This window comes from Porites lutea, chromosome 1, assembly GCF_958299795.1.
Source record: "Porites lutea chromosome 1, jaPorLute2.1, whole genome shotgun sequence".
Lineage (NCBI taxonomy): Eukaryota > Metazoa > Cnidaria > Anthozoa > Scleractinia > Poritidae > Porites > Porites lutea.
The window spans coordinates 10,847,221-10,871,516 of record NC_133201.1 but is presented as its reverse complement, the minus strand read 5'-3'; the positions used below and the strand labels follow the sequence as shown (position 1 = coordinate 10,871,516).

At 38.2% G+C, this 24,296-nt stretch overlaps 2 protein-coding genes across 2 annotated transcripts; one reads left to right on the top strand and one right to left on the bottom strand.

The window, feature by feature from the left end:
* Nucleotides 1-571: 571 nt before the first annotated feature.
* LOC140946885 (uncharacterized) lies at nucleotides 572-16,814 on the bottom strand. The gene is made up of 13 exons (XM_073396020.1): nucleotides 16,528-16,814; nucleotides 15,073-15,103; nucleotides 14,743-14,886; nucleotides 13,214-13,527; nucleotides 10,060-10,090; nucleotides 9,436-9,579; nucleotides 7,180-7,530; nucleotides 6,051-6,194; nucleotides 4,035-4,108; nucleotides 2,880-2,913; nucleotides 2,424-2,567; nucleotides 1,453-1,695; nucleotides 572-809 (listed from the first exon to the last, which is right to left on the bottom strand). The coding sequence occupies exons 1-13, from the start codon at nucleotides 16,528-16,530 to the stop codon at nucleotides 778-780; spliced, it is 1,689 nt and encodes a 562-aa protein (XP_073252121.1). The 5' UTR covers nucleotides 16,531-16,814; the 3' UTR covers nucleotides 572-777.
* A 965-nt stretch (nucleotides 16,815-17,779) lies between these two features.
* LOC140945003 (calmodulin) lies at nucleotides 17,780-23,926 on the top strand. Its single transcript, XM_073394115.1, has 5 exons — nucleotides 17,780-17,908; nucleotides 20,571-20,601; nucleotides 21,502-21,645; nucleotides 22,739-22,981; nucleotides 23,595-23,926. Exons 1-5 carry the CDS (start codon nucleotides 17,906-17,908, stop codon nucleotides 23,621-23,623), a joined length of 450 nt encoding a protein of 149 aa, XP_073250216.1. The 5' UTR covers nucleotides 17,780-17,905; the 3' UTR covers nucleotides 23,624-23,926.
* The last annotated feature ends 370 nt before the right edge of the window (nucleotides 23,927-24,296 follow it).

Below are 24,296 nucleotides of genomic sequence, written 5' to 3'. Positions count from 1 at the left end.
AATTAGTTTCTATTTATTTTTTTAATCGTAAAATTAGAATTCTTTTTTCTTTAATTGGTATTAGTAGAATCCCGAAAGGGTTAAGCAGTAGATATAAACAGAGTTCCTGGGCACTGACCGTTGGGGGTGTGATTTTTAGCTGCTTTATCCTGACTAATGACGGTGACGAGAATAGAAGACATTATCATGTCGGATAAATCTAATTGATACTTCAATGAATTCTCCCCGCTACTTCTATAGCAAACGTATATGGACAACAAATGAGAATCTGCATGAATATTGAAGTCAGGATTTAAAGGGTTAATTAATGCAGAGCTTGCTGCCCTGTCCTGTATTCAAACCTCATCCAACATCCTTGCTCCGAAACCAGTACCCAACCATCCTCCCTCCTCAACCCCCTGGAGTTTTGTGGTTTTGTGTTTTGTGTTTTGAGGTCGAAACGTCGTGATTTTTTATCGCTAATATTTATCTCAAAATCGATTTCTAAGAAACTACTTATTAAGGAAGAACCCATTAATTTATTTCGAAAATAGTTTCAATCTTTTTATCATTGCTAATTCTAAAACATATTTTAAGATGTACAATGCACCCCCAAAAAACTAATTAAACCAATCCAAACACACTAGCTAAGAAAGCAAAGTTAAGAAATCTGTCTTGTTATTTTAAAATGCCGAAAACCAACACATGTATACCAAACTATCACAAAACAAAACTTTCTTCATTTCTTCATTTCTTCAGCAACGAGGATCAAAGAATAGGCGGAAAACGAGAATTTCCTCATTTTGATGGCATCATCATGTTCTCGAACTCTGTTACAAAGCAAATGAAAAAATTATATATCAGTGCAGAGAACAAACTAAAGACTGAAACATTAAAATCATTGATTGGAAGTCACTGAACATATTAAACCTGGGCGAGAGGAATAGCTAGGCTATCTCCTTTGTCCAAGTTCTTTCACATAAGGCCAATTTTTTCAATTGAGCTATTGTAACTAATTGGCGTCCGGATCGTCAAAGTTCTCATTGCTTAGGTCAGTTATGCACTTATGCACGCATTAATGGCATTAATGTTGCTATGGTTACTTAATATGAAGTCAGAAAAAAGTCCAAGCAATGATCGGGTGATTTCGTACACACCAATGTTATAGCGACTCTAAAACAAGTGGTAGTATCGATCAGAGATACCCTGGCTCATAGGGACAAAACACTTCCCAGAATCTAAAACACGTTCCAGGATCCAAAACACTTTTGGATTCTGGCACGTGTTTTGGATTCTGGGAAGTGTTTTTGGATTCTGGCACGTGTTTTGGATTCTGGGGAACTGTTTTTGGATCCTGGCACGTGTTTTGGATTCTAGGAAGTGTTTTGTCCCTTCGAGTTTTAGTGGGTCCCACTTTGGGAGAAAAATCTACTTAACATAACAATTCATACACTTCTAATGGGACATACATACCTTTGTAACTGACTTTACCGTCTTCGTCCAAATCTGCTTCGGCGATCATCTTCTCTATTTGTTCATCTGATAGTTTTTCTCCCAGTTTTTCCATGAGTTCTTTCAGCTCAGAAGCATTAATATAACCATTGCCGTCCTTATCGAAAATTTTGAACGTCTCCCTTAATACCTCAGCTAAGTATACTTCCTTCATTTTCCGACACATCATAGGTAGAAACTCATCAAACTCGATTTTTCCATTACCTATTAAAAAAATAATAAAGGAATACACAGTAACACCTTGACTGTATGCCCCCTACGTCCGGTAAGTTATGGGAGGTATTTTATGTGAATAAACCTTCAGCGCTAACTAATCATTAGTTAGTTAGTAACTTAAATTGCTGGAATATAGCAAAAATTATCTACACCTGGTAATGTTTAACTGTGTAATTCAGTAGAGACTCGAACGTACAGGGCGTTTTTTTTTTTTTTACTTATGTGACCAAATTAAAAGATGTCCTTTTTCTTTGAAGGTACGCCGAATGGTGTTTACAGAGGCGGAACACTCGACGAAAAAATAGAGGAGTGGTATGGGGCAAAGATGGTAAATGCCACATTTGCATACCAAAGCGAACTTGCATGATTTGCAGTACTTACAGAAGCTTTTAAGGCTTCTGACACCTTTGGATATTATAAGTTTAGAAACAAAGGGCTGACAGGCATCCATCGATGGATCGAATCGAAATCACAATGCTGAACTTTGCTTGGCTTTGTTTAAAGAACCCATAAAAGTAATGACACATTTCCAGTTAAATGGGACAACTTGAAACCAAAGGCAAACTGGATAATTGAATGTAATTTAAAGAAGCGTGAACAATGCCAAAAACAGATCATTATCATTATGTTTTTTCAGAATTTGCTTGTTCCTACAGACAACTTTTATCCTGCCAAGCGATCGACAGAACATTGAGGCGAACTGAACACTTAATTACCATTCGTATCCAACTCATTCACCATATCCTGAAGTTCTGCATCTGTTGGATTCTGTCCAAGAGATCGCATCACTGTTCCAAGCTCTTCTGTGGTGATTGTACCATCTCCGTCTTTGTCATAGCACGAAAAAACCTCCTTGATTTCTTTAGAGAAGAAAAAACGTGCAAAGAGTAAACAATGTGTAGTTGGGACTTTCTCAATTCTCTGAAAAGACAACCTTTTCTTAAAACTTGAACAAACATGTTGAAACATTTTGTACTAAATATCAGAGTATGGTTTTCTGTTAACCGTCAATTTATTTCCACGACCCTCCACATGACCCAGATAGAAAGATGTCGATGAAATACGTAGGACTAGTAACAAGAAAACAAGTTAAGGGATGGGTTTTGCTACTTAATATCAGTTAAAGAGTACGCTGTAAAAAGCTAGAGTCTAATAGTGTGTAAAATCCTTACCTGCAATTTGTTCATCAGTAAGATTATGATCACCCTTGAAGCAAAAGATACAGTTGTAATTATTAGTGACAAAGATTACTTCCACAAGCTAAGCATCTCTACCTTACTTTAACTGAGTACTTATCTTAATTTGAAACATAATGGGTGTTACTTGTCTGGAAGGCAAATTAAACCTAGCACTGTCTTCTAGGTATAAAACTAAATATGTAAAACGTAGCATTTCACTCGCGAAGACACACCAAGCTTATTTATCCATTTGTCTGATTTATTTATTTATTTATTTATTTATTTATTTTATTCATCCATTCATTTATTCATTTTTTTTTCCTTCATTCTTATTCCCGGCAGAATAGCTTACCTTTCCCTAAAGTTAATGCTTTTTTTATCTGGCTACTTTTTAGCTTGAACCCAGAAAACATGATTATGATTATTTACGTATTAATTGTAATATACAAAATTGTAATTGTAATAATGAATCAAAATTTGAGGGTGCAATCGATGTCATAATCGTTCTTTGATATCACTTAAAACAACCCTTTCGTATGCCTTTAATGAAAGTAGGGTTGTTCCGTACAAAAAGAACATTTTCTCCAGAAGTTCCCAAAACAGGCCGAAATGAGAAACTAAACAGAAAATAACTTCGAGCAGAATCATTAAACATTCATAACCCCAGCATAACCACCAGTCAAGGCGTGTTCAATCTTTATTAAGTGCCAAATTTTCCATTGTATTATTTGGTGTGCCACTACTCTGCAAATAATTTTCTGCTTCATCGAAAATAAATAAAGTGGAAAAAAATATATATATCAAAGCCCAGCGCATCGAGTTCTAAGTTCACGACGTACAGATGAATACAAATTCGATGATTAAAAATAAATAATTAATTGAAACGGGAATTTTTAATTTACTTTAGGGCTTGGTGTACAGACTAATATTCAGGCCAGCCTTACAATATGATCGGTATTACAGACTTCGGCAATCAAACCTATAGTGAGCATTTTTTGTTTTGTTTTATTCTTCATTCATGTGAATTCAGATTTCACACGACTTAGTAGATTTTTTTGAGCGATCGGCTAGGTATGCACACACCGTTTCTGGATCTTAAAGGATTCCAACTAAGCAAGGCATTAAGTAGGTTGTTAAGGACGCCTTTACTTTTCCTTGTCTCACGTCCTTTCTCGGCAACGTAATATTTTCCGCGCAGAAAGCAAAGCCTTTCAAATCATTCGCTAAAAAAAGTATTAATTCTCACGGTCAGTGTAACAGTTCATCAAAAGTTACAAGACGAATGGAAGATATTATTGACGCAAGCCACTTCAATCTTACCTTAGCATAAATCCCAATTCGTGAGGTGCATACTTAGGCTAGAGAGAATAATATTTAGTGTTAAATAAACTGAACTTACCATTTTCAGATTCAAATTCTCCTGCCCTAGCCAAATGTCTGCAACCGATAGTCTAGTCACCGTTCATTAGTGAAGTTCAAAACTTTTTAAATATTTATTAAGGTGGGTAAATTTTGGCATTCTTTTTATTCGCTTCTTATTAAAAGGGAAGCCCTATTTGGCCTTGCATCATGATAAATGCGTCGTTCAGTTTGCGTCGCTGTAGCCACGCCTAGCTGTTGCATCGCCCAATGTAAAGGAATTCGGATTTCCGAATCCGGAAAAATTTTGCTTGTGGAATCTGGAATCCTGGGCTTTGAATACGAAATACAGCTCATGGAATCCGGAATCCCACTAACGATTGTAATCCAGAATCCAAGTTACACTGGCAAAGAATTGAACACAGTTCCTGGAAACCGGCCGTAATCCACGGAGTGGAATTCAAAATCCAGGCCTGCCTTGGATACCCTTAACATGCGATATGGGGTGAGTTGCAATTAAAGAAACAAAATGTATTTTATACTTTCTCGAATTTTATATGCGCAATTTCGTCGACCTGCAGGCAAATAAACACCCTCTATTCTCTTCCACACCTTCTTAAATGGAAAAGATCCGTATCATAACGAAAGCTTTAATTTTTCTTATTATTTTTTCAACTCAATTTTGACATTACCTGCATCAATACAGAAGGGCTCTTTTTTCTTCATCAATCTAGCCTGTGTACAGACGCCCCTCTCCCCTCAGAAAAAAATGGGGAGAGAGAGTCTCTCCCCGATTTTTTCTGAGGGGAGGGAGCCAACATACAACCACTTCTACATGTGTGACCTCAAGTACTTGTCCCTAGAAGGTGGATCTGTCACGTTACTCTTGAGCAAGCTGGTACGCGGGCATTACGGGAATAAACATTTCTGTGCGTTTTAGTTGTACATCATGTACAATTCAGCGACTCGGACGGGGATGGGAATGACACTACCAAGTCAAGACTAAATGATTTTTTTACGAGAAGGTAAAAGAAAAACTTGAGAGCTAAAACGTGGAAAGTTTGTATTACACAACGGAACATCAAAGAACAAATCCTTCCGATCGACAAGGCACAGAAGAGCGGGAAAACTAAGTCGCCGAGCCTCCAATTTGATAAATGTCATCAGGGTAAAACTCAGAAAAAATTCAAAGAGGAGGGGAGCGGGGGGGGGGGGGGGGGGGTTGGGGGGGAGGCGGCATCCACCCCTGTTTGTACTTCCGAGAATTATTAATAAGTATTTTCTCTTTCACAGCGCATTGTGATTGCAAATCTCCCTGTGATGTGTCGGTGCGCGCATCCATTGAATTAGAATGTCCCGGAAGGTATCGTCAAGTCCATCAAATAATTCGATCATTGCTTCGGACTAATCTTATTGACACGACACCGATCATTTGGTGATGAAATAAGTTACATTGATTTATTGAACAAGCGTAAAAGAGCTTTTCCATAAGGACTTAAAATACAAAGCATATTATGAGTTACGCAGATTACAATGCAACTTTTTATCCTGGCACAAAAATTAAAAGTTGTACTGTCGGAAGCGCAAATCACAATGAAGTTGACACGCAGCATTGAGACGGTATAGCGCGAGATTCTGGTGAGAAGTAATTAGACAGAACATCAAAAAAAAAAAAAAAAAAAAAAATATTAGGCTACTACTTTTACTAACTAACCTAACGGCTCGTGAAATTACGTATAACAATTTCGAAATATCACTCGTGGTATTTATGCCAAATATCACTAAAAATCACCAACACTAACTCACCATCGGTGTCAACTTCATTGATCATATCCTGAAGTTCTGCTTCCGTCGGGTTCTGTCCAAGAGATCTCATCACTGTACCCAGCTCTTTAGGGGTGATCGTACCATCTCCATCCTTGTCAAATAAAGAAAAAGCTTCCTTGAATTCTAAAAGAGGAAATTAATTCAAAGTATTTAAGACAATATTTTGATTTCAGGAAGTCAATTAGTGGACAACCTCTTTTTATACAGTCAGATTGATTGTACCAAAGTATTCCCTGAAACAAGCTAAGTTTTCCACAGGGTATTATTACCATGACTAGCTAAGCGAAATCTCTTTAAAGAGTTGTTGACAATTACATAGCTTATTGACCCTTCCATACCACAAAAGTGTCCGGAAATTTATGTAAAATTTCTTTACACTTTTTTCCCACAGGTAAAGTGGAGCGAGTGAAGTACTCCTTTCTCACGAGATGCCTGTTCTCACGCGAGAAGCTGATGTTTGTGGCGCGCTAACTTGTTTCACTCTCTCTACTCTCACGGAGGATACAGCAAGGAGCCCAAAAGTGTGACCTCCTTTACTTAATTCACATTCTTTCATACAGACATTAACCAATCAGAGATCGAGGACAGTTTCCAGCTGGCTTCTGATTGGATTAAATCAGTGCACGAAAGAATGTGAATAAGTTAAACTTTTGGGCTCCATGCTATAAAAGTTCGAAGAGTGACCAACAACATTTTTTCCCTTGCAATATCAATACATAATCAAGAGAAAAGTTTATAAAAACTATTAAAATGATCACCCAAAACTAAGGGAAAATGAATTTTTTAGGAGGGTTTTTTTTTGAAGAATTTGTATCTGGATAATGGGACTTAAAGGGTTAAAGAAAAAGAAGCAGCTGCTCGTAGTCTACTTTCAGAAAAAAAGAGTTTAAGTGAGAGTAGATCTCAATCACATAGCCATCATGACGTTAGTAGAGAGAAAGAAGAACTTTCAAACTTCTTTTCCTTTGTCTTTATCATATCGTTTAAGAAGAAAACCAAAGATTATTTAGACAGTACTAGTTATTTGTCGATTGATGAGATATTACCAGTTGTGGATAGTAGTATTGTCTGGCCAAAGGTTTAAATTCAGACCCTCCAATTGCCTGACCGCTGATGATAACATGCTGATGATCATGAGCTACCGAGCCATTTATTGTTGAGTGAACTTGGGGTGTTAGGGGCGTGGCAGAAACTATTTTACCGTGGATGCTCTCACCTTCATAATTGACTTGTCCATCACCATTAATGTCAACTTTTCTAATCATCTCATCTACTTCTTCATCCGTAAGTTTCTCTCCTAGGTTACTCATGACTAGTCGCAACTCAGCAGCACTGATGAAGCCATTGCCATCCTTATCAAAAACTCGAAAGATCTCTTGTATTTCCATCTCGCCGTCATAGTCTTTCATTTTTCGTGCCATCATAGTAAGGAACTCAGGGAAGTCAATTTTCCCATTTCCTGATTACGCAAATATAAAATTAAATTTAGCACAAAGCTGTATTGAGGGCATTGTTTTGTGTTCTGCACAGGAGATGCCACTCCCATTTTAATGCGTAATGCTGCCTCGGCAGGGTTTGCAGGAGAGAATCAGACATCGTCACCAACTTACTAACGGAGAGCTAGAGAGAGACTGAGGTCGATCTCCGTAATCTTAATACAGTCGAATCTCTCCAAACCTTGGGAACAGAAAATGGCCATTGTGGAGAGGGTGTCCGTTATGGGGAGGTAGAGGTTAATAAATATGAGAATTTTTTTGAGGAAATACAACGTAACATGTTGTGATCAGTTCATGCTTACTGTATCCCATACTATCGTGGATCCGATGGACAATTAATGCTTACTGCAGCAGTAAAAATGGAACACAATCAAAATGCGATAGCCGCGATTAATCATCAACGCGCCATACGGAACAAATTTCGCAACCATTCTTGACTTTTTCATCAGTCAGCTGAAAAAATTGCCATTTTCGAGAGGTTATTTTGTGGACCCGCTTTAGTGGCCTTTGCCGTTGTAGAGAGATTTAAACATGAGTCAATGTATGCGGAATGTCCGCCGGGGCAAAAAAGTGGCCGTTGTGGAGAGGCTGCCGTTAGTGGAGGTTGGACTGTTTACATTCACCACACTCTTAATGGACACCTTGCTAAAACGGACAGCTAGAGTTGTTCCCTGCCTTCCTTTCTCCTTTTAGTTGACCCTTTCTAAGACGCACGGACACATAGAAAGAGATGTCCGTCTTATAGAGAGTCAAATAAAGGGAGGAGCAATGGAGCAAAGGCACGGACCAAATTAAGGTGTCCCCTTTACAGAGGTGTGGGTCTTATAAAAGAGTTCATCTTAGAGAGATATGACGGTGCAGTGACCACACCTTTATAAGACGGACACCTCTGTAAAACGGACACCTATAGTTGGTACCTGCCTTTCATTACTCGTCCCTTTATTTGATTTCTATAAGACGGACATCTCTCTCTAAGACGGAGGCTTAGTGCTGGTCCCGGTCCGTTTTCGCAGAGACTGAGAGATTGACCATACTGTTAATTCATTTATACTAGTACATGAGAAATTTCTGCGATTTGATTGGCTTAGAGCATGGTATATCAGCTTAATTTGAAATACCTACATGTTAAAATTACAAACCTTTAGCGGGTAGTAGTATAAACAAATAATAGAGACCTTAAGATCGAGGTTTGGTCATTTTACGGCAAACGACAAACTGTGGTTTGCGGTTAACGGTTTCACGTCACCCGTCTGCCCATATTTGGGACTTAAGATTCGCGGCTAGTAGCTCGCGGCTGCCATGTTTGCTGTATCCACTTGCTTCTATTTTAGCTGAAAATTTGTCTTCAAAATTTCGTTTTTTTAAAGAATTGGATAATCAATTAGCAAAAGAGTTCTAAAAAGTCGTATTTCTTCTCAAACGTGGGATTGTGATGTTTTGGGGTGCAAAAAGCCTTGCGGTAAATCACTTACCTCTGGAGCGTGGTCTAGCCGTACAAACGTGAACCTCACACCGCAAACCTGACAGCAATGCCCTGGTCACGTGACTTCTAGACGTTAGCGGTTCGCAGGAAATGCCGAAAAACCTCAATCTTAAGGTCTCTAATAGCATGATTTGTACGTGATATTTGGCATAAATACCACTCGTGATCTCAAAATTGTCTCACATTTCCTCGCCTAACGGCCGGTGAAATTATTTATAACAATTTCGAAATATCACTCGTGGTATTTGTGCCAAATATCACTAAAAATTAGGCTACTACTTTTACTAACTAACCTAACGGCTCGTGAAATTACGTATAACAATTTCGAAATATCACTCGTGGTATTTATGCCAAATATCACTAAAAATCACCAACACTAACTCACCATCGGTGTAAACTTCATTGATCATATCCTGAAGTTCTGCTTCCGTCGGGTTCTGTCCAAGAGATCTCATCACTGTACCCAGCTCTTTAGGGGTGATCGTACCATCTCCATCCTTGTCAAATAAAGAAAAAGCTTCCTTGAATTCTAAAAGAGGAAATTAATTCAAAGTATTTAAGACAATATTTTGATTTCAGGAAGTCAATTAGTGGACAACCTCTTTTTATACAGTCAGATTGATTGTACCAAAGTATTCCCTGAAACAAGCTAAGTTTTCCACAGGGTATTATTACCATGACTAGCTAAGCGAAATCTCTTTAAAAAGTTGTTGACAATTACATAGCTTATTGACCCTTCCATACCACAAAAGTGTCCGGAAATTTATGTAAAATTGTGCAAAAATAAAGACGAAAAATATCAGACTTTTAAAATATATAGTTGAATAAGTTAAATTAATTTGGAGTGCTGGCCATGGCGACATCCAGTGACTATGACCTCAATAGTATACCGGCAGTTACTGACTGTCTGACTAACGCAAGAGAGCGAAAACTTGACAAAGTCTTCAGTTCAAAGTTTCAATGCTAAGTCTTTCAAATTAATTCAATGCTGTCCCTAAAAAAAACCTACCAGCAATCTGCTCCTCTGTTAATTGATCAGTCTGTAAGTTGTAAAAAAGAAAAAAAATGCAACCGCTAAAATTCAGTTACTAGCTTGCAATTTAAACTGTCTCTACGCTATAAAAACTATTGACTAGAAGGCCATTACGTTGAGCAAAGATCAGCAAAGGTATCACTTACGACCGCGATTCTCAGAATTTCCGAGAACTACTAAAATCAGTATCAAACAACAAACGAAAGGCAAGGTTACGTTTCTCCACAACAACATACATGTTCTGTTTTTGCAAGCAGCAATCTCGTACAATTCACACAAATATACTAAAATCGTAGAACCGAGACATGTAATCACCGGCATAGTACTTAGTGTACGGGGCTGTGAGGAAAGTACCAAACAAAATCTTACCATGTTTCGTCTGATGTCGTATTCTAACTTTTTAAAAAAGTTGAGAAACTCTTGGTTATATATTTGAAACTTCCAATTTCTCTCAAAATAACAACGTCTATAATTGGTGGATTTTGAAATTAAGTCATTCCAAATTTGGAATGTCAAGGAGGAAAGTGCGTCGAAGGACTGCTGTGCTTTTGCTCTATGTTGATGCGTACGGCATCTCGCTGAAATTATTCCGGACGATGATACACCTGAATAAATTCAATTAATAACCAGATTACTTAATCGTTTACAAACAAATCATCGCAAGGTGTCACCAGCAAATAAGTCTACTTACATACTCCTTCTTCCCGAGTAAAATCTTGGGCAGGGTTAATTCAACTGCCGCATATTACGTCACACTGCGTCAGTTCACTGCTGCGCATCAATGCGGCAAATGCGTCTGGTGCGTTTACTGAAGAGACAGCAAAGGGATGCGTCGTTTGATTGCTTGACTTACTTCAAAAGTGGATCTCAACTAGAGAAGGCTCGTTTTTTGCGTATTATGCATAGCAGGTGCAGGTTTAAGGCAGCGGGAAAAATTTAGACTACGCGCATGACAAGCAAAAGGGGTAAAGTGGACTAATAAAAAAATTAATAAAAAAATTAGTAAATAAATAAACAGATAACCGGTGCCTGCTACGCAGACTAGTTGTATGACCATTACACTACAAACCCAAGGTACCCCAGGCTCAGTGATATCATGATACCACAGTACAAAACCGTTAAAATTAAGTTGTTTGTGTGGAGTGAGAATTTGAGCAGATTTTACGAAACTTCGATTGAGCTTCTAGCATTAACTGCAGAGTAAGCATTTGGTAATTCCTAAAAAATTAGGAATCGTAACAAACATTGCAATTTTACAGGATTCCTACTGTAATACTGTAACGTAATCTCTGAGCTTGAGTAACCTGTGTACAAACGGGGTAAGAGGGGAAGTGTAAGCTTCTCATTACACGTACTCGTTAACCCCGGTTCCCGCCCCCTTGTATTGACCTTCCCTCGCACTTTCTATTTGTGCAATGTGCTTTCTGCTTTCTCGTTTCCCACTTTACCTCTTTGGCTTAAGGTGAATGATCGAGTTATGGTTGCACGTGAGAGGTTGCTCAGCAATTCTTCCAAGTGCAAGAAGCTTGAGTCGCACAAGGCAATGTGCTTCTTTTGTGCATTGCAGCAACCCTCAGCGTGCAACCATAACTAGTACATGCTGAGCCGCTTGCTTACAGATAGATTGTGAGGGAATGTCTCAGGTGTTGTTATCTGTGCACGCTATGGGGTGTACAAATCATCTTCTGCATAGCAGTCTATTACGAAAAATGTTCGAAAAAAATATTTGCTGAATAAGTAGTTTTTGGTCTCAATGTAAAATCCTTTTTCATTTTTTATGTGTTTAAATGACTTGTTAACTTTCTCGATAAAATGCTCTGTAAACTATGAACAAAATCAAAATATCACAAAAAGCTCACACTGATTTGAGCAAGCAATACCTAGTAGTCACCCATGGGTAAAATGTAATGGGTAACTGAGCAAGACTATTGACCAATTGGATCACTTGCTTTACTTTTGGTATGTAACAATGTTTGCTCTTTGTGTGACATACACTCATTTAGGGGAGGTGCTCTTTCAGTAGACCTCTCCTTGGCCCAACCCCCTTTTCTAGGGGACAAATAGCTGGCACTTCAGACTACTCTTTCCAGTGAATACTAAATAAATTTGGTAATAGCTGGGAACTAAATACCCTGGTCCCAGAGGTTTTTCTTGAAAATTTTCTTTGCTACTCTCTCTCTTTCTCTCTCTTGCAAAGAAAAATATCAAGAAAAACCTCTGGGACTAAGGTATGAACTAAACAACACCAACTAGGTTCTGGTTTTTTTTTACTTTAATGATGAAATAAATTACATTGAATTGTTTAAACAAGTTAACAGTGCTCTCGATAAAGACTAAATTTACACAACATATCATTGTGAGTGGTGCACAAATATTATGTTCCAAGTTTTTATCCTGACAGAACATTGTATAGATCTTTTGCGAGTGCCAGTCACGATAGCATTGAAACCCAACAGTGAAAATGTACTGAGATTTTGGTAAGTAATGATGCACATACTCCTTCATCAGGTGATCTTGCTGTAATATCAAATATATTTATACACCAAGTGGTTGGCTGCCATATGAAATTATTTGCTGGTCATCATCTTGACAAATTCTGGAGAAAATAAAAGAAAGCATATTACAAATGGTTTGTTTTGTGTAGCCATCTACAATAGCCTGTGGGAGTCGGCTATTTTCTCAAAAGGGCAGTGACGTTTCTTGCGAACCATGCAGGGGTGACAAATGGTAGTGAGGTGAGATGCATAAAACAAAAACCAGCACCACCGTTTTCACCTGGTTACATGTATGTCTGCTACCTGTAAATGTTTTCACAAATGTTTGGGCATGCAGAGATTAAGAAAGGAGGGGGGAATAGTAATGTAGACAAAAAAGAAATAACAACAACAAAACAAGACAAAAACAGCAACAAGAAACTTGATGAAAAGTCCTTAAACTAGTTTACAATTCCCCTTAAAATACCCAAGCTAAAAGAGGTGTATTGCCTACTCCCTTAAAAAAAGCTGGGGTTTTTGATTTTGCTGCGAATGGAAAAGGAAGGATGGATGGGGCATACGGGCCAATGTCTTACTATGAAACAAAACCAGGAACACCAGTGGAATGTTATTGTGTTGCGGTGAGAAACTGTGGCAACAAGGCTTGAGAAAACTAAACCACAAAGGGGAAGGGATGGAGTTATTACTTTATAGTACATGCCCTCACCTTCATAATTGACTTGTCCATCACCGTCAATGTCAGCTTCTCTGATCATCTCATCAACTTCTTCGTCTGTAAGTTTCTCTCCCAGGTTAGTCATAACATGTCGTAACTCAGCAGCACTGATGAAGCCATTGCCATCCTTGTCAAAAACTCGAAAGGCTTCTTTTATTTCCTCCTCACTGTCGGTGTCTTTCATTTTTCGCGCCATCATGGTGAGAAACTCGGGAAAATCTATTGTTCCATTTCCTAATAACAAAGCCAAAGCAAGACTAAATTGAAGATATACTGTGAGTCGCGTCCCATACAAGAGATGAGACTGTCTATTTTAACATGGTCACTTCAGACCCCTTCTCTGGTGCTAGTATTCTAATGTTACACTGTGATTTGATTAGAACTATGCAATGTTCATCAGGTGGTATGCACAGCTAGGTTTCACTTCTTTTAAAACCAGACAGAAAAACTTCTCCTTACTGCAGAGGCTATCGAAACGTCAGTTTTTTCTGATTACAGTTGTACAGGGTTTTCAATAAGGTAGGTACAGGCAAAAAAAAGCTTTGGAGTAGGTGGAGAAGGACAAAAAATATGTGCCACAGATGCGACTTGCAAGCGTCAAAAGCACAAGTTACTAGGGGGTCTAGGGAAAACATTTGAAATCTCAACCTTCCAAGTTAAATTTTTTGCTCGGTCGCCATTTGGCAACAAACTCTTTTAGTTTAGGGAGACTTTTTTACAAATCAAGATGCCAGCTCCAAAATTTTAGGAGCCATGGCGACCAAAATGGTCGCAATTTAGAGGGTTGAATCTGTGTGCATTTTATTTCCAGCATTCTGGAGCAAAAATAGAGTGTTTGAACAGAACACAGGCATCATGAAATTTTGGCTTTTTTGTTGGTAATTTCCAAAGAAAAGTATATGTACACAGTGAGTTCACGTTAAATAGCCCGGGAATTTCACCAGCGGCTGACTCTTATTGAGAACCCTGGATTACAAGCCCTAGGGCTTATAAATATAACCTTTGTATGGGGTTTTAGGAGGGCTTACAACCAGACTGAAAAGTGTTTCAAAACAAGCTACATAGCAGTGCTGATCCAAATACTTTTTGAATTTGATTGCTTTTTAAAACCTTACAAAAAGTCTAATCAATTTAATACAAGATAGAGGGGGGCTTATATTTCGGGGGAGGGGGTATAACTGGTTGTATTTTTTCTGTTTACAGGTGGATGGGCCTTTAATGAGGGAGGTGGGGGCTTATAATGGAAAGTTTACTGTACATGTACACCAAGGCTGGCATTAAGATTTCAAGTTGCCAGATAAAATAATACAATAATTCAGTAGGTGAGGAATTTAAACAGCTGGGGCTTTCTTTTGGTTTTATGTCTATTGTCACATCAAGGTATGTGGTCCTGGGTATCAGGTCCTTAAGGTAGTTATTCAATATATTCATCATTCATAAATAACTCACCATCAGCGTCAACCTCGTTGATCATATCCTGAAGTTCTGCTTCGGTTGGATTCTGTCCAAGAGATCTCATCACTGTACCTAACTCTTTTGTGGTGATTGTACCATCTCCATCTTTGTCAAAAAGTGAGAATGCTTCTTTGAATTCTACAAGAGGATATATTTTTTTTGTTTCAGCACATTGATCTGACCTCAGACACTACCACGTTTTGTGAACAAACATTTGTGAAACTCAGGAGGCTTGATAATTAATTATAGTTTCAATTTTGGTGATGTCTTATAAAAACCAAGAATTGATTCATTAATTATTAATGCAGGTCTGATAACACCTACCAGCAATTTGCTCCTCTGTTAATTGGTCGGCCTGTAAGCGTTAAAAAATAAAAGCCTTAGCATCTCAAATTCAGTGACTTAGGGGGAAAGTAGCTTACAATAAACTGAGTTGGAGGTACGCAACTATTCATGACTTGAAGGCCATTAACTTTAAGGGGTGGCGAATGGTAAAATCCAAGACTCGCCGAGACCCTAGTTAGAAATCCGAGCCCGAGACTCTTTGGTAAAAACTTTTGAGACTCAAAAAAAGTAAAAACAAACCATGCAAAAACGAGATTTCGAGACTTGTCAAAAATGCTTCCGAAATTTTGAGATCCTGCCCAAAATTTTCCAAGACCCACGTTTTTCGAGCTACCATTCGCCACCCCTACTTTAAGTCCTGTACGATGTAGATGTCAATCAAAGTATATTTAAACAAGCTTAAGCTGTGAAAGCTATATAAGGTTGCCATTGTAGAGAGGTTAATGTTGTCGTTAATGGAGGTGCGACTGTAAACCAAACCTTCGCCATTATTTCTCTCATGGCAGTGGGAATCAGGATGAACTTAAAAATCACTTTGTAAGGGCGTTTCAAAACTTTAAAAAACAAGTTCAGTTTCAGGCCTTAGGATTGTTTTTTTCTCACTCATTTTCCCTCCAGACTTTTAATAAAGGCTGTAAAATGATGTTTATGGAAATTCAACCACAGAAGAAATGCTTTGATGGGCAACCTTCATAATTGCCAAGAAATAATTGCGCCCAGATGTATCTAAAATATGTGGATGTGAGCAATGACACGGAAAAATCAGTAATTGCCCCACCTAACGGGCTTTGTTTATTGTTAATTTTTCGCCTGAACAGAGTTTTACTAGTATCAAATGCCCAGAATTAACTGATATACGAAGCTGGTAAAGTTTATGGTTGGAAAAGTTTCCTGTTGCAGATCATAGAACCTTTAGGCACTATATATGCAGAAAAACTAAGATTACAAAGATCTTTTTTTGCCACTTGTTTGTGAGGGTATGTCTGGTACGATCCAGTAGCAGACAAAATATCGAATACGTTCAACGTCTCACAAAGAACACTGCTTCAGTGCCAGGGTTTTGTTTCAATGGAGAAGGTGTATTCCCTCGTGACCATGGAAACAAATACTTTAACGTGCTCAGCTTCGTAGAATGCGAGTGAAATTTGCAAACTCTCATCACGACAACATACCAAAGGCTGATATCATCAGTGTAAAAAAATGCTTAGGTTAGTTACGGTTAATATTACGATCATAAAACTCAACCCACAGACAAGCGAGGAAAACGGTGAAGATTTTTTTTTAAATGTCAACTGTATTTTCGTGCGCGCGTGGAGTTGAGTTGTGTGAGGCAAAATGGCGCTGACCAGTGTACCTATCAACGGCCTATCAACTTTACCACAGTTTTACAGAATTTTTGTTCGCTAGTTAAGTAAGTATCAAACAAAATCTTACCATTTTTCGACTGATGTCCTATTCTGACTTTCGAAAAACTTTATAAATTGATTATTATGTTTGAAATATCTTGAAATTTCTCCCGAAATTAAACCCCGTTTGATTGGCTGATTTAGAAAAAGGTCATTCCAAATTTGGAATGCCAAGGACGAAAGTGCGTCGCGGGACGCCGTAATTATTGGCAAGAAATTTTCCTGAATATTCTCCTGAAAATTATACACTTCGACCAATATTTGTGTTAAATAAAAGCAAGCAATAACCAGTTTACTTAAGCTTCGGTAAACATATGCTTCAAGACATTACAACCAAATAAATCTACACAGACACTTGTTCTTCCGGGTTAAAAATTCAACTGCTGCATGTTACGTCACACTGCGTCAGTGTTCACCGATGTGCATCAATGCGGCAAATGCGTCTGGTGCGTCGACTGCGTCGACTGCGGCGACTGCGAAAGGATGCGTCGTTTGATTTGTTGACTTTCCAGAAAGTTGGATGTGGACTAAGGATGGCGGATTTTGTATATCGAAACTATCGAGAGCATTTTTATTGGAATGGTCAGAGTATGAAACGAGATGCAGAAAATGTTACTTAATTTGTGTCTAACAAGAACGGTAACTCGTCTTATGAAGAAAGGTGGTAGTTTTTTCAAGTTTTTGAACACGTTTTTTGAAGTCGAGCCCACGTTGCAATGCAAAAAACTGACGCGCGACTTCCTTCATGCTTTCACTCTGCAAAAACCGTGTTCAACGCTAAATAAAGTTGTTTCAACATGAAATTTGGACAGACGATTTCATAGACAAATGCAAGTAATGCAAAGGAAAGTTCAAGATGGGGCGTACCAGAGCTACATTTTCGTTAGTGACCCTAATAACGGCTGCGAAGGAGACTATATTTTCGTATATAGCTAGCAAGTCCAGTCCAGCATGCATTTCCAATATTCGAACTCATTATAAATTCGACGCAGTCTGACGTAGCACATTGGTGACGCTTGCTGTGAGTTGACGCACTGTGACGTCACATGCGGCAGATTGTTGCTTGTCGATTGCTGCGACCTAATTTTGATTAATTTTCGTTCAAACGATTTACGTACCACAATTCTTGAGTGCATTTTTTCTCTATATGTAATGTTTTGTGTTTTTGGACATGAAAGATCATAAATACTCGATAAATCTGGGGCCGTGAACAGGTCAAGGCCGCAGGCGACGCACCATGATCTATCGCATTCCAAATTTGGAATGAAAAAGTCATTTGAACGAGCCAATCAAATACCGTTTTAATTTGGCGCTACGTGCCCAAAAAATATCGGCATTGAACATTTCCTTTGCACCTGAATTGTGAGCGAGGGGAATTTTTATCTGTCCAGAATTGCCTGCGAAAAATGGTACGTAAAGTTCTTTTTTTCAGTCTGATATCAGATTTAGCAAATGCCTGTAATTTATGCTAGGAAGCCGGCGTGGCCTTGATCTGATCAAAAAGTTTCGGGGCTTCGAATCTCCCAGCTGGGTGTGCACTTTAGGCTCAAGTCTTTATATTGTTCTGGGACAGTTTCTCTATGTTTATTTCAATAAAACTTAAATTTAAGCAACTTGGATATAAGCGCTATGGTTTTATGAAACTAAGGGAGAGACGGATCGCTTCACCCAGTAGAATTTTGGGATTTTTCCTTGCTGCTACGTACATATTTTGCTTTAATATGTCCATACAACTCCGGTCCGAAATGTAGAATCTCTAATCACGGCACCGCACGAGGTCTTTCCAAGGTCACGTGTAGGAAGAATGAAGAGTACCAAATCATGATAAAGGAAACAAAACATAGCCATTGTGAAGCATTGTAGATTTTCCGCCTTTGCGAATCTGCAGGGCGCAGTCTAGCCTTCATGTTAATTGTGAAATATTTCTTTCACTTGTAACTTCAAGCTCGCGTGATGATGAGTCATGGTTGTTTTTAGTGTTTGAACGTTCTGGAAGGTTCAGATTAAAAAGTTTGATTGAAAAAAGCATAATTCGGATAAATTTATGTAAGGTAGTTAGAACAGTTTAGTGACTGGTCTCTCTATTCACTTTTGTAGGGCACCTTTCCCACTCCTTTGATAAGCCTATTAAATGCAGTGTTATGATTATCTAGACATATTGTTGGTTTTCACGTGACGTCACTAAAATTCAAACTACAAAACTATCCATCCCGCTGAGATTTTACTTTGATGATGTATTAGGGCAGCTGAAAACTAATTTTGATACAAATTTTCGCTTCAAAAGGGTTCTTTGTTTTGTGATAGAGTATGCTTGAATTTCTAAGCTATTGTGTGACGAGGCATTTTCATGATGGCCGAGAGAGCTGTCTTGTAGGTTAGAAAAGTGATGGATTTCAGGGAATTTTGCTATCTAAACAGTTCATGTATTAGAAAAAGTATTACTTTAATGTTTATAAGTGCCTCGAGGATTAAATTCACGCTTTGTACCAAAACGTGTTGGTTTCCTTCCGCCATGTTGGTGGCCATCCAGGTGGGCACCAGCATTGTCGCCTTCGGACGTTTTTTTTTGTTCAAAGAAGCCAAAGAAAACAAAAAGTAAACACTTTAGATTTCATTTTTCAAAAGACACCAACAAAAAAACTTGTTGGTTGTTATTCCAGTCATCTCTGGGGTTGGGAGAGGTGTGTGTGCGTGGATCAAAAATGGAGCAATTTTCATCATAGAGGACACTGATACAAGGACAGTTGAACCCCACTTTAAGGACACCCAATTATTATGGACAGTTTTCTTTGTTCCCAGAGAAAGCCCTTACATTTTCTTTCAATTCAATCTGCTTAATACGGACACCCGTTGATGTGGACAATAGACACTTTTTTCTTGCCCAATAATGAACACATTCTCATATAAAGTCAACCTTCGCTAATGCGGATACTTTACTAACTGTCCACTGTGTGCTGTGATAAACCTTTCTTTTTTGAAGTTAAAAAAAACCTTCAATTGACACAATGTCGATGTTCCCAGTGCAGTACACCAAATAGGATGACTATTTTTGACATCACCTGACGCAGAGAACGATTTTTGTTTATGCAATGTATAAAAAGCGAATTTTAAGTCGAGTTGTTTGAGTGTTTTTATGGAATTGTCCGCGGAATAACGGCTTGTTGAAGTTTAGAGATGTTTAGTTTGACGATGTCAGTGTCTTGTTTTATTTTCGTAGTATTTTGATAAAATAAAGTTGTTGTTTTTACTTAAATAACACAGTGTTCTCCCTAGCACATTGGGAAGACCAGGGGTACTCTAACCATGATTTTCAACAGTGTTTGTATGAAGCCTGAGTAATAATAGGGACAGCGACATAAAATCAGTTCTTAAAAGATTCTTTGACAAGCTTCATATTTATTCCGTACATCGTAGGTTGACCAAGTTCTCCATTTTGACACTCCTTGAAAAGTGAGCACGGGGTTTTTGTTTAATAGTACATGTAAGCTCTTTGATTGGCCCTTGTGCTTCTGGGATGATTTCAAGATTACTGCCTTTCAGTAAAACAACAGATTTGAACATGCTCATCAAACAGTAGATCACTTATAATCAATTAATTGTTTCTTCAATTTTGGCGTCCTGGAGAAAGACTCTGCATGAATCGATTAAGATCTTTGTTGAGCATGCTTTGCATGTTGCTAGAATACATTTTTGAACTGTGCGGCTGGTACAGCAGGCTCTGTTGTGAACATTGGTTTATTAATAAACAAACGTTAGCACACAAAAAGCCAGTTTGACTAGAGAAAACAAGATTGACTAGTATAGAAGTTCAGGCTGTGTGTAACTATGATTCTTACCGGTATACATGTATGCTAAGTCTAGTACATTCCAACATGAATTGCTCGTGCACAAGCAAGCCAGTTATTACAACTTTGTGCACGTCATTAGCATTTACAAAGTGGGTAAAATGAATTCACTCTAATGAAAAGTCATTCCTCAATAGTCAGTGGTTTTTAACTGTAGATTGTATCATAAACAAGGAGTTAACATTTGCACAATACCCAAAACAGTCTCAATGATTTGTTTTTACAGGCTGATCAACTGACAGAGGAACAGATTGCTGGTGAGTACATATAATGTGCTACAGCACTTTCCTAATCTTCTCCCCTTGATGGTTTGGTGTGCATTCTGGGGTGGAACTATTCTCATGTGCAATTAATACAGCAAAAGTGCACCAAAAGGGGAGAGGTAAGGACAAAAAAAGGGGAAGGCCAAGGCCCACCTTATGGATAGCCCACCCCATATTTTTTCTTTACTCCTTTTTACCCCTTTAAAAGGTGACCTTTCTTCAAAGTCGCCTATTATGGTTGCCAGAATGGAAAAAATATGTATAGGCAATAGCATGATTTGTAGTGATATTCGGCGTAAATACCATGAGTGATATTTCGAAACTGTTGTACGTAATTTCACGAGCTGTTAGGTGAGTAAAATTTGAGACAATTTTAAAATATCACGAGTGTTATTTATCTCAAATATCACGAACAAATCATGCTATTAGTTGTTTATACTACTACCTGCAAAGGTTTGTATTTTTCACATGTAGGTATTTCAAGTTAAGCTGAAATACCACTGCTCTAAGCCAATCAAATTGCCGAAATTTCTCACGTAGTAGTTTAAAATAAAAAATAAATAGTCACCTCATTCAATTACAAAAAAGTTTCAAATATTAACAGTCAAAGTGGCTGCCAAGCTATTGTGGCCAAATTTCAGGAGATGCAACTTACAGTTGTAAGAAACACTTAAAAAAAGTTATTGCTCGGTTTCATCACTGCCAAAATAGGTTGTGTGGTGACTAAAATGGTTGCAGCTTGGACATAGTTTTGATACTGTACATTTTCTTTGCTTCCTTTGTTTTGTTTTAAAATGACATGGACAGGAGGAAATGTTTTGGAAAAAAATTGCCCTCACTTACAGGCTGTAAATAACCCTCATAAGCACTAGAATGTGTGATTTCCTTTTGCAGAATTCAAAGAGGCATTCTCTCTATTTGACAAGGATGGGGATGGTACGATCACCACAAAAGAGTTGGGTACGGTGATGCGATCTCTTGGACAGAATCCAACAGAAGCAGAACTTCAGGATATGATCAACGAGGTTGATGCTGATGGTGAGTGCATTATTAGAAAATGAGTGCATGTCCAGGCATTTTCCTTCATAATAAAACAGTGCTATCCAGTGGATTCCTTGGGATAAGAATTAGGGAAACGAGTTTTATCATCTAGTGGGTCATGGTTTATCTTGTAGATAGCATCACAAGGCATTATTGGAGTCAGATAAAAGTGAATCACTACACCTAATTGCAATAAGGTTGTCATAGAAAAAAGCAAAAAGCCAAATAGGAATTAATTAGCAGTAAATTATCATTGCTTGCAACATTCACAACACACACGCTTATAGCTGAATATTAATCACGTAATATGAAAGCCAAATCATTTGCATCAGTTTCTTGGTGTCATTCTAATGCAATTCGAGGCTGATTCATCTAGCGGATTTCAAAGGTACTCTAATTACAAACGTACATCGGATAACTACTGAAGAAAAAATGGCTCCATTTTTTTTCAATAAATATAGCCTGGGGTAAATTCCAGGAACGCGATGCGTCTCTTCGTTTAATGCTAAATAGAAAAGCCAGTCTGTATATGGTTTGTAGTGTACAACACTATCAGATCACAATTTTCAAGCAACAAATCAGGGGTGTAGGCAGGACTTTCCATCGCGGAGAGGGTGAGGCGTTCCTCCGCCAGTTCCTCTCCCGCGCCACAAACCAAGCCTCGTTTGTCAGGACCCTTTTGTTACACACATCAGTGTTTCATGTGCGGAATCTTACAGCGCGGAATTACAGAATTATTTCTTGTTATTGTGAATGACTTCTTAAGTAATTGTTAAATTATTAAAATACGCAAATGTAAATCACATGTCTAATTAATTCCAATTTGGTTTTCTGCTTTTTGCTTTTTGCTTTTTTCTATGACAACGTTATCGCAATTAGGTGTATCCAGTGAATAAGCATTTAGGAAACCAATATTGGATTATCCACTGGATAAAGATTTAAGGAGTGGATAGTGTTATCCATCTGGGACCCACTTGATAATATTCTGAAGTAATAGATGTCCCTACCTGTTTCTCAGCCAGGTTTTTGCAACCCTAAAATACATTGTTTACACAAGTTACATGTTGGAACTGACTTCTTCTTGTATTAGGCAATGGCACAATTGACTTTCCAGAGTTTCTGACCATGATGGCACGTAAAATGAAAGACACAGATTCTGAAGAGGAAATCAAGGAAGCTTTCCGTGTGTTTGACAAGGACGGTAATGGCTTCATCAGCGCTGCTGAGTTGCGACATGTTATGACTAACCTGGGTGAGAAACTTACAGATGAAGAAGTAGATGAGATGATCAGAGAAGCTGATGTTGATGGTGATGGACAAGTCAATTATGAGGGTAAGACTATTTCCATAATTGGAGAACAACTGTGACTGTCAATGAATTGTTATGTTGTTGTTGTTGTTTTTTTGTTGCTGTTCAGCTGTTATTGTTGTACTTTGCATGAAACGGTCACATGGTGCAAAAACTAGATTGAGGTAACTGGGTAACTGATCACCTACCCCTTCCCAAAGTCAACATTGATGCTCACTTTTCACTAAGGGTAAAATTGTGACACAGGGGAGGGGTAGGTGGTTAGTTACCCAGAAGTCACTTAGCTGTATGGCAAACAATGCTGTAGGACCTTGGAAGAAGAAGGTATCAGCTTTGTAAATGTAATCTCTTTGTTTTTCTTGCCCCACTGCATTGATTGCCATCCATTAAGATTTTTTCCATGTAACCACTTCAAGCCAGGAGCCAATTCTGCTGTTGGCCTCTTAGAAGAGGGGCTATTTACACATGGGCAGATTCATGCTCAGCAAGTAACTATTGTAGGAAGATATTGGACAGGGAAATTTTTGTCAAGTTGATGTTGATTTTGTAGAGTACTTTGAAAATGTTGACAGGAATAATTTTGTAGAGGTCAATCTGGCATTGCTAACAACCCTGCATTCTCATTTTTTCCTTGCAGAATTTGTGAAGATGATGACATCAAAGTAGCTTCACACTTTCAAATCGACTAAGCTGTACAGTAGAGTTCATCAGTCAACCAAAGGGTCACATCTATTTGCTGCTGTGGTTATAGGTGTTGTAGCCATAATACTGGCAGTTATACGACTTGAGCTTATAGCGGACTTGGGGACTTTTAATGACCAGACAGTTTGCATTGCCAACAACTTGACTTGTGTTGTATATTTTAGAAGTGCAGACTCCTGCATTGCTTGTTTGTACGTGTAAATTATTGTTTATTTTATTATTATTTTTTGTTTTGTTACAGCATTAAAGGTTGATTACAGTTGAAAATGACAGTGCTTCACTGTGTAATATTAATTTTTGTAAAATAGTCATTTAATGGCTGTTGTCTTCTGCAAGTTTTATTCATTCTAGCCTGCGTCACATTCAGAAATTAATCTGGTTAAGTCTGTCTGTGAAAAAGTGCCAAAATCCTTGTTCCTTGTTCTGGGCCCCACCTGTGTACCAGGATTTTAGTACACACCAAGGATTTGCCAATGTAATGACTGGTGTAAGATTACATGTGTGATGCAGGCTAGATAAATAAAATCCCCACTGCAAGCAAATTCTCTTGCCACCCCAAGAGGTTTGTCCTACATGTATATACACAAATAGACTCTGGTACAGCCCTGAGTAAAATCCTGGTAAGTAATATCTGCTA

Bases quoted from the DNA above. Each gene is read 5' to 3' on its own strand.
- LOC140945003 (XM_073394115.1), top strand. The intron at 20,602-21,501 runs GTGAGTACATAT...TTCCTTTTGCAG, and splicing joins GACAGAGGAACAGATTGCTG to AATTCAAAGAGGCATTCTCT. The intron at 21,646-22,738 runs GTGAGTGCATTA...TTCTTGTATTAG, and splicing joins CAACGAGGTTGATGCTGATG to GCAATGGCACAATTGACTTT.
- LOC140946885 (XM_073396020.1), bottom strand. The intron at 4,109-6,050 runs GTGAGTTAGTGT...TACTTTTTTTAG, and splicing joins CAATGAAGTTGACACCGATG to CGAATGATTTGAAAGGCTTT. The intron at 2,914-4,034 runs GTAAAGGCGTCC...TTTTGCTTCAAG, and splicing joins AGGACGTGAGACAAGGAAAA to GGTGATCATAATCTTACTGA.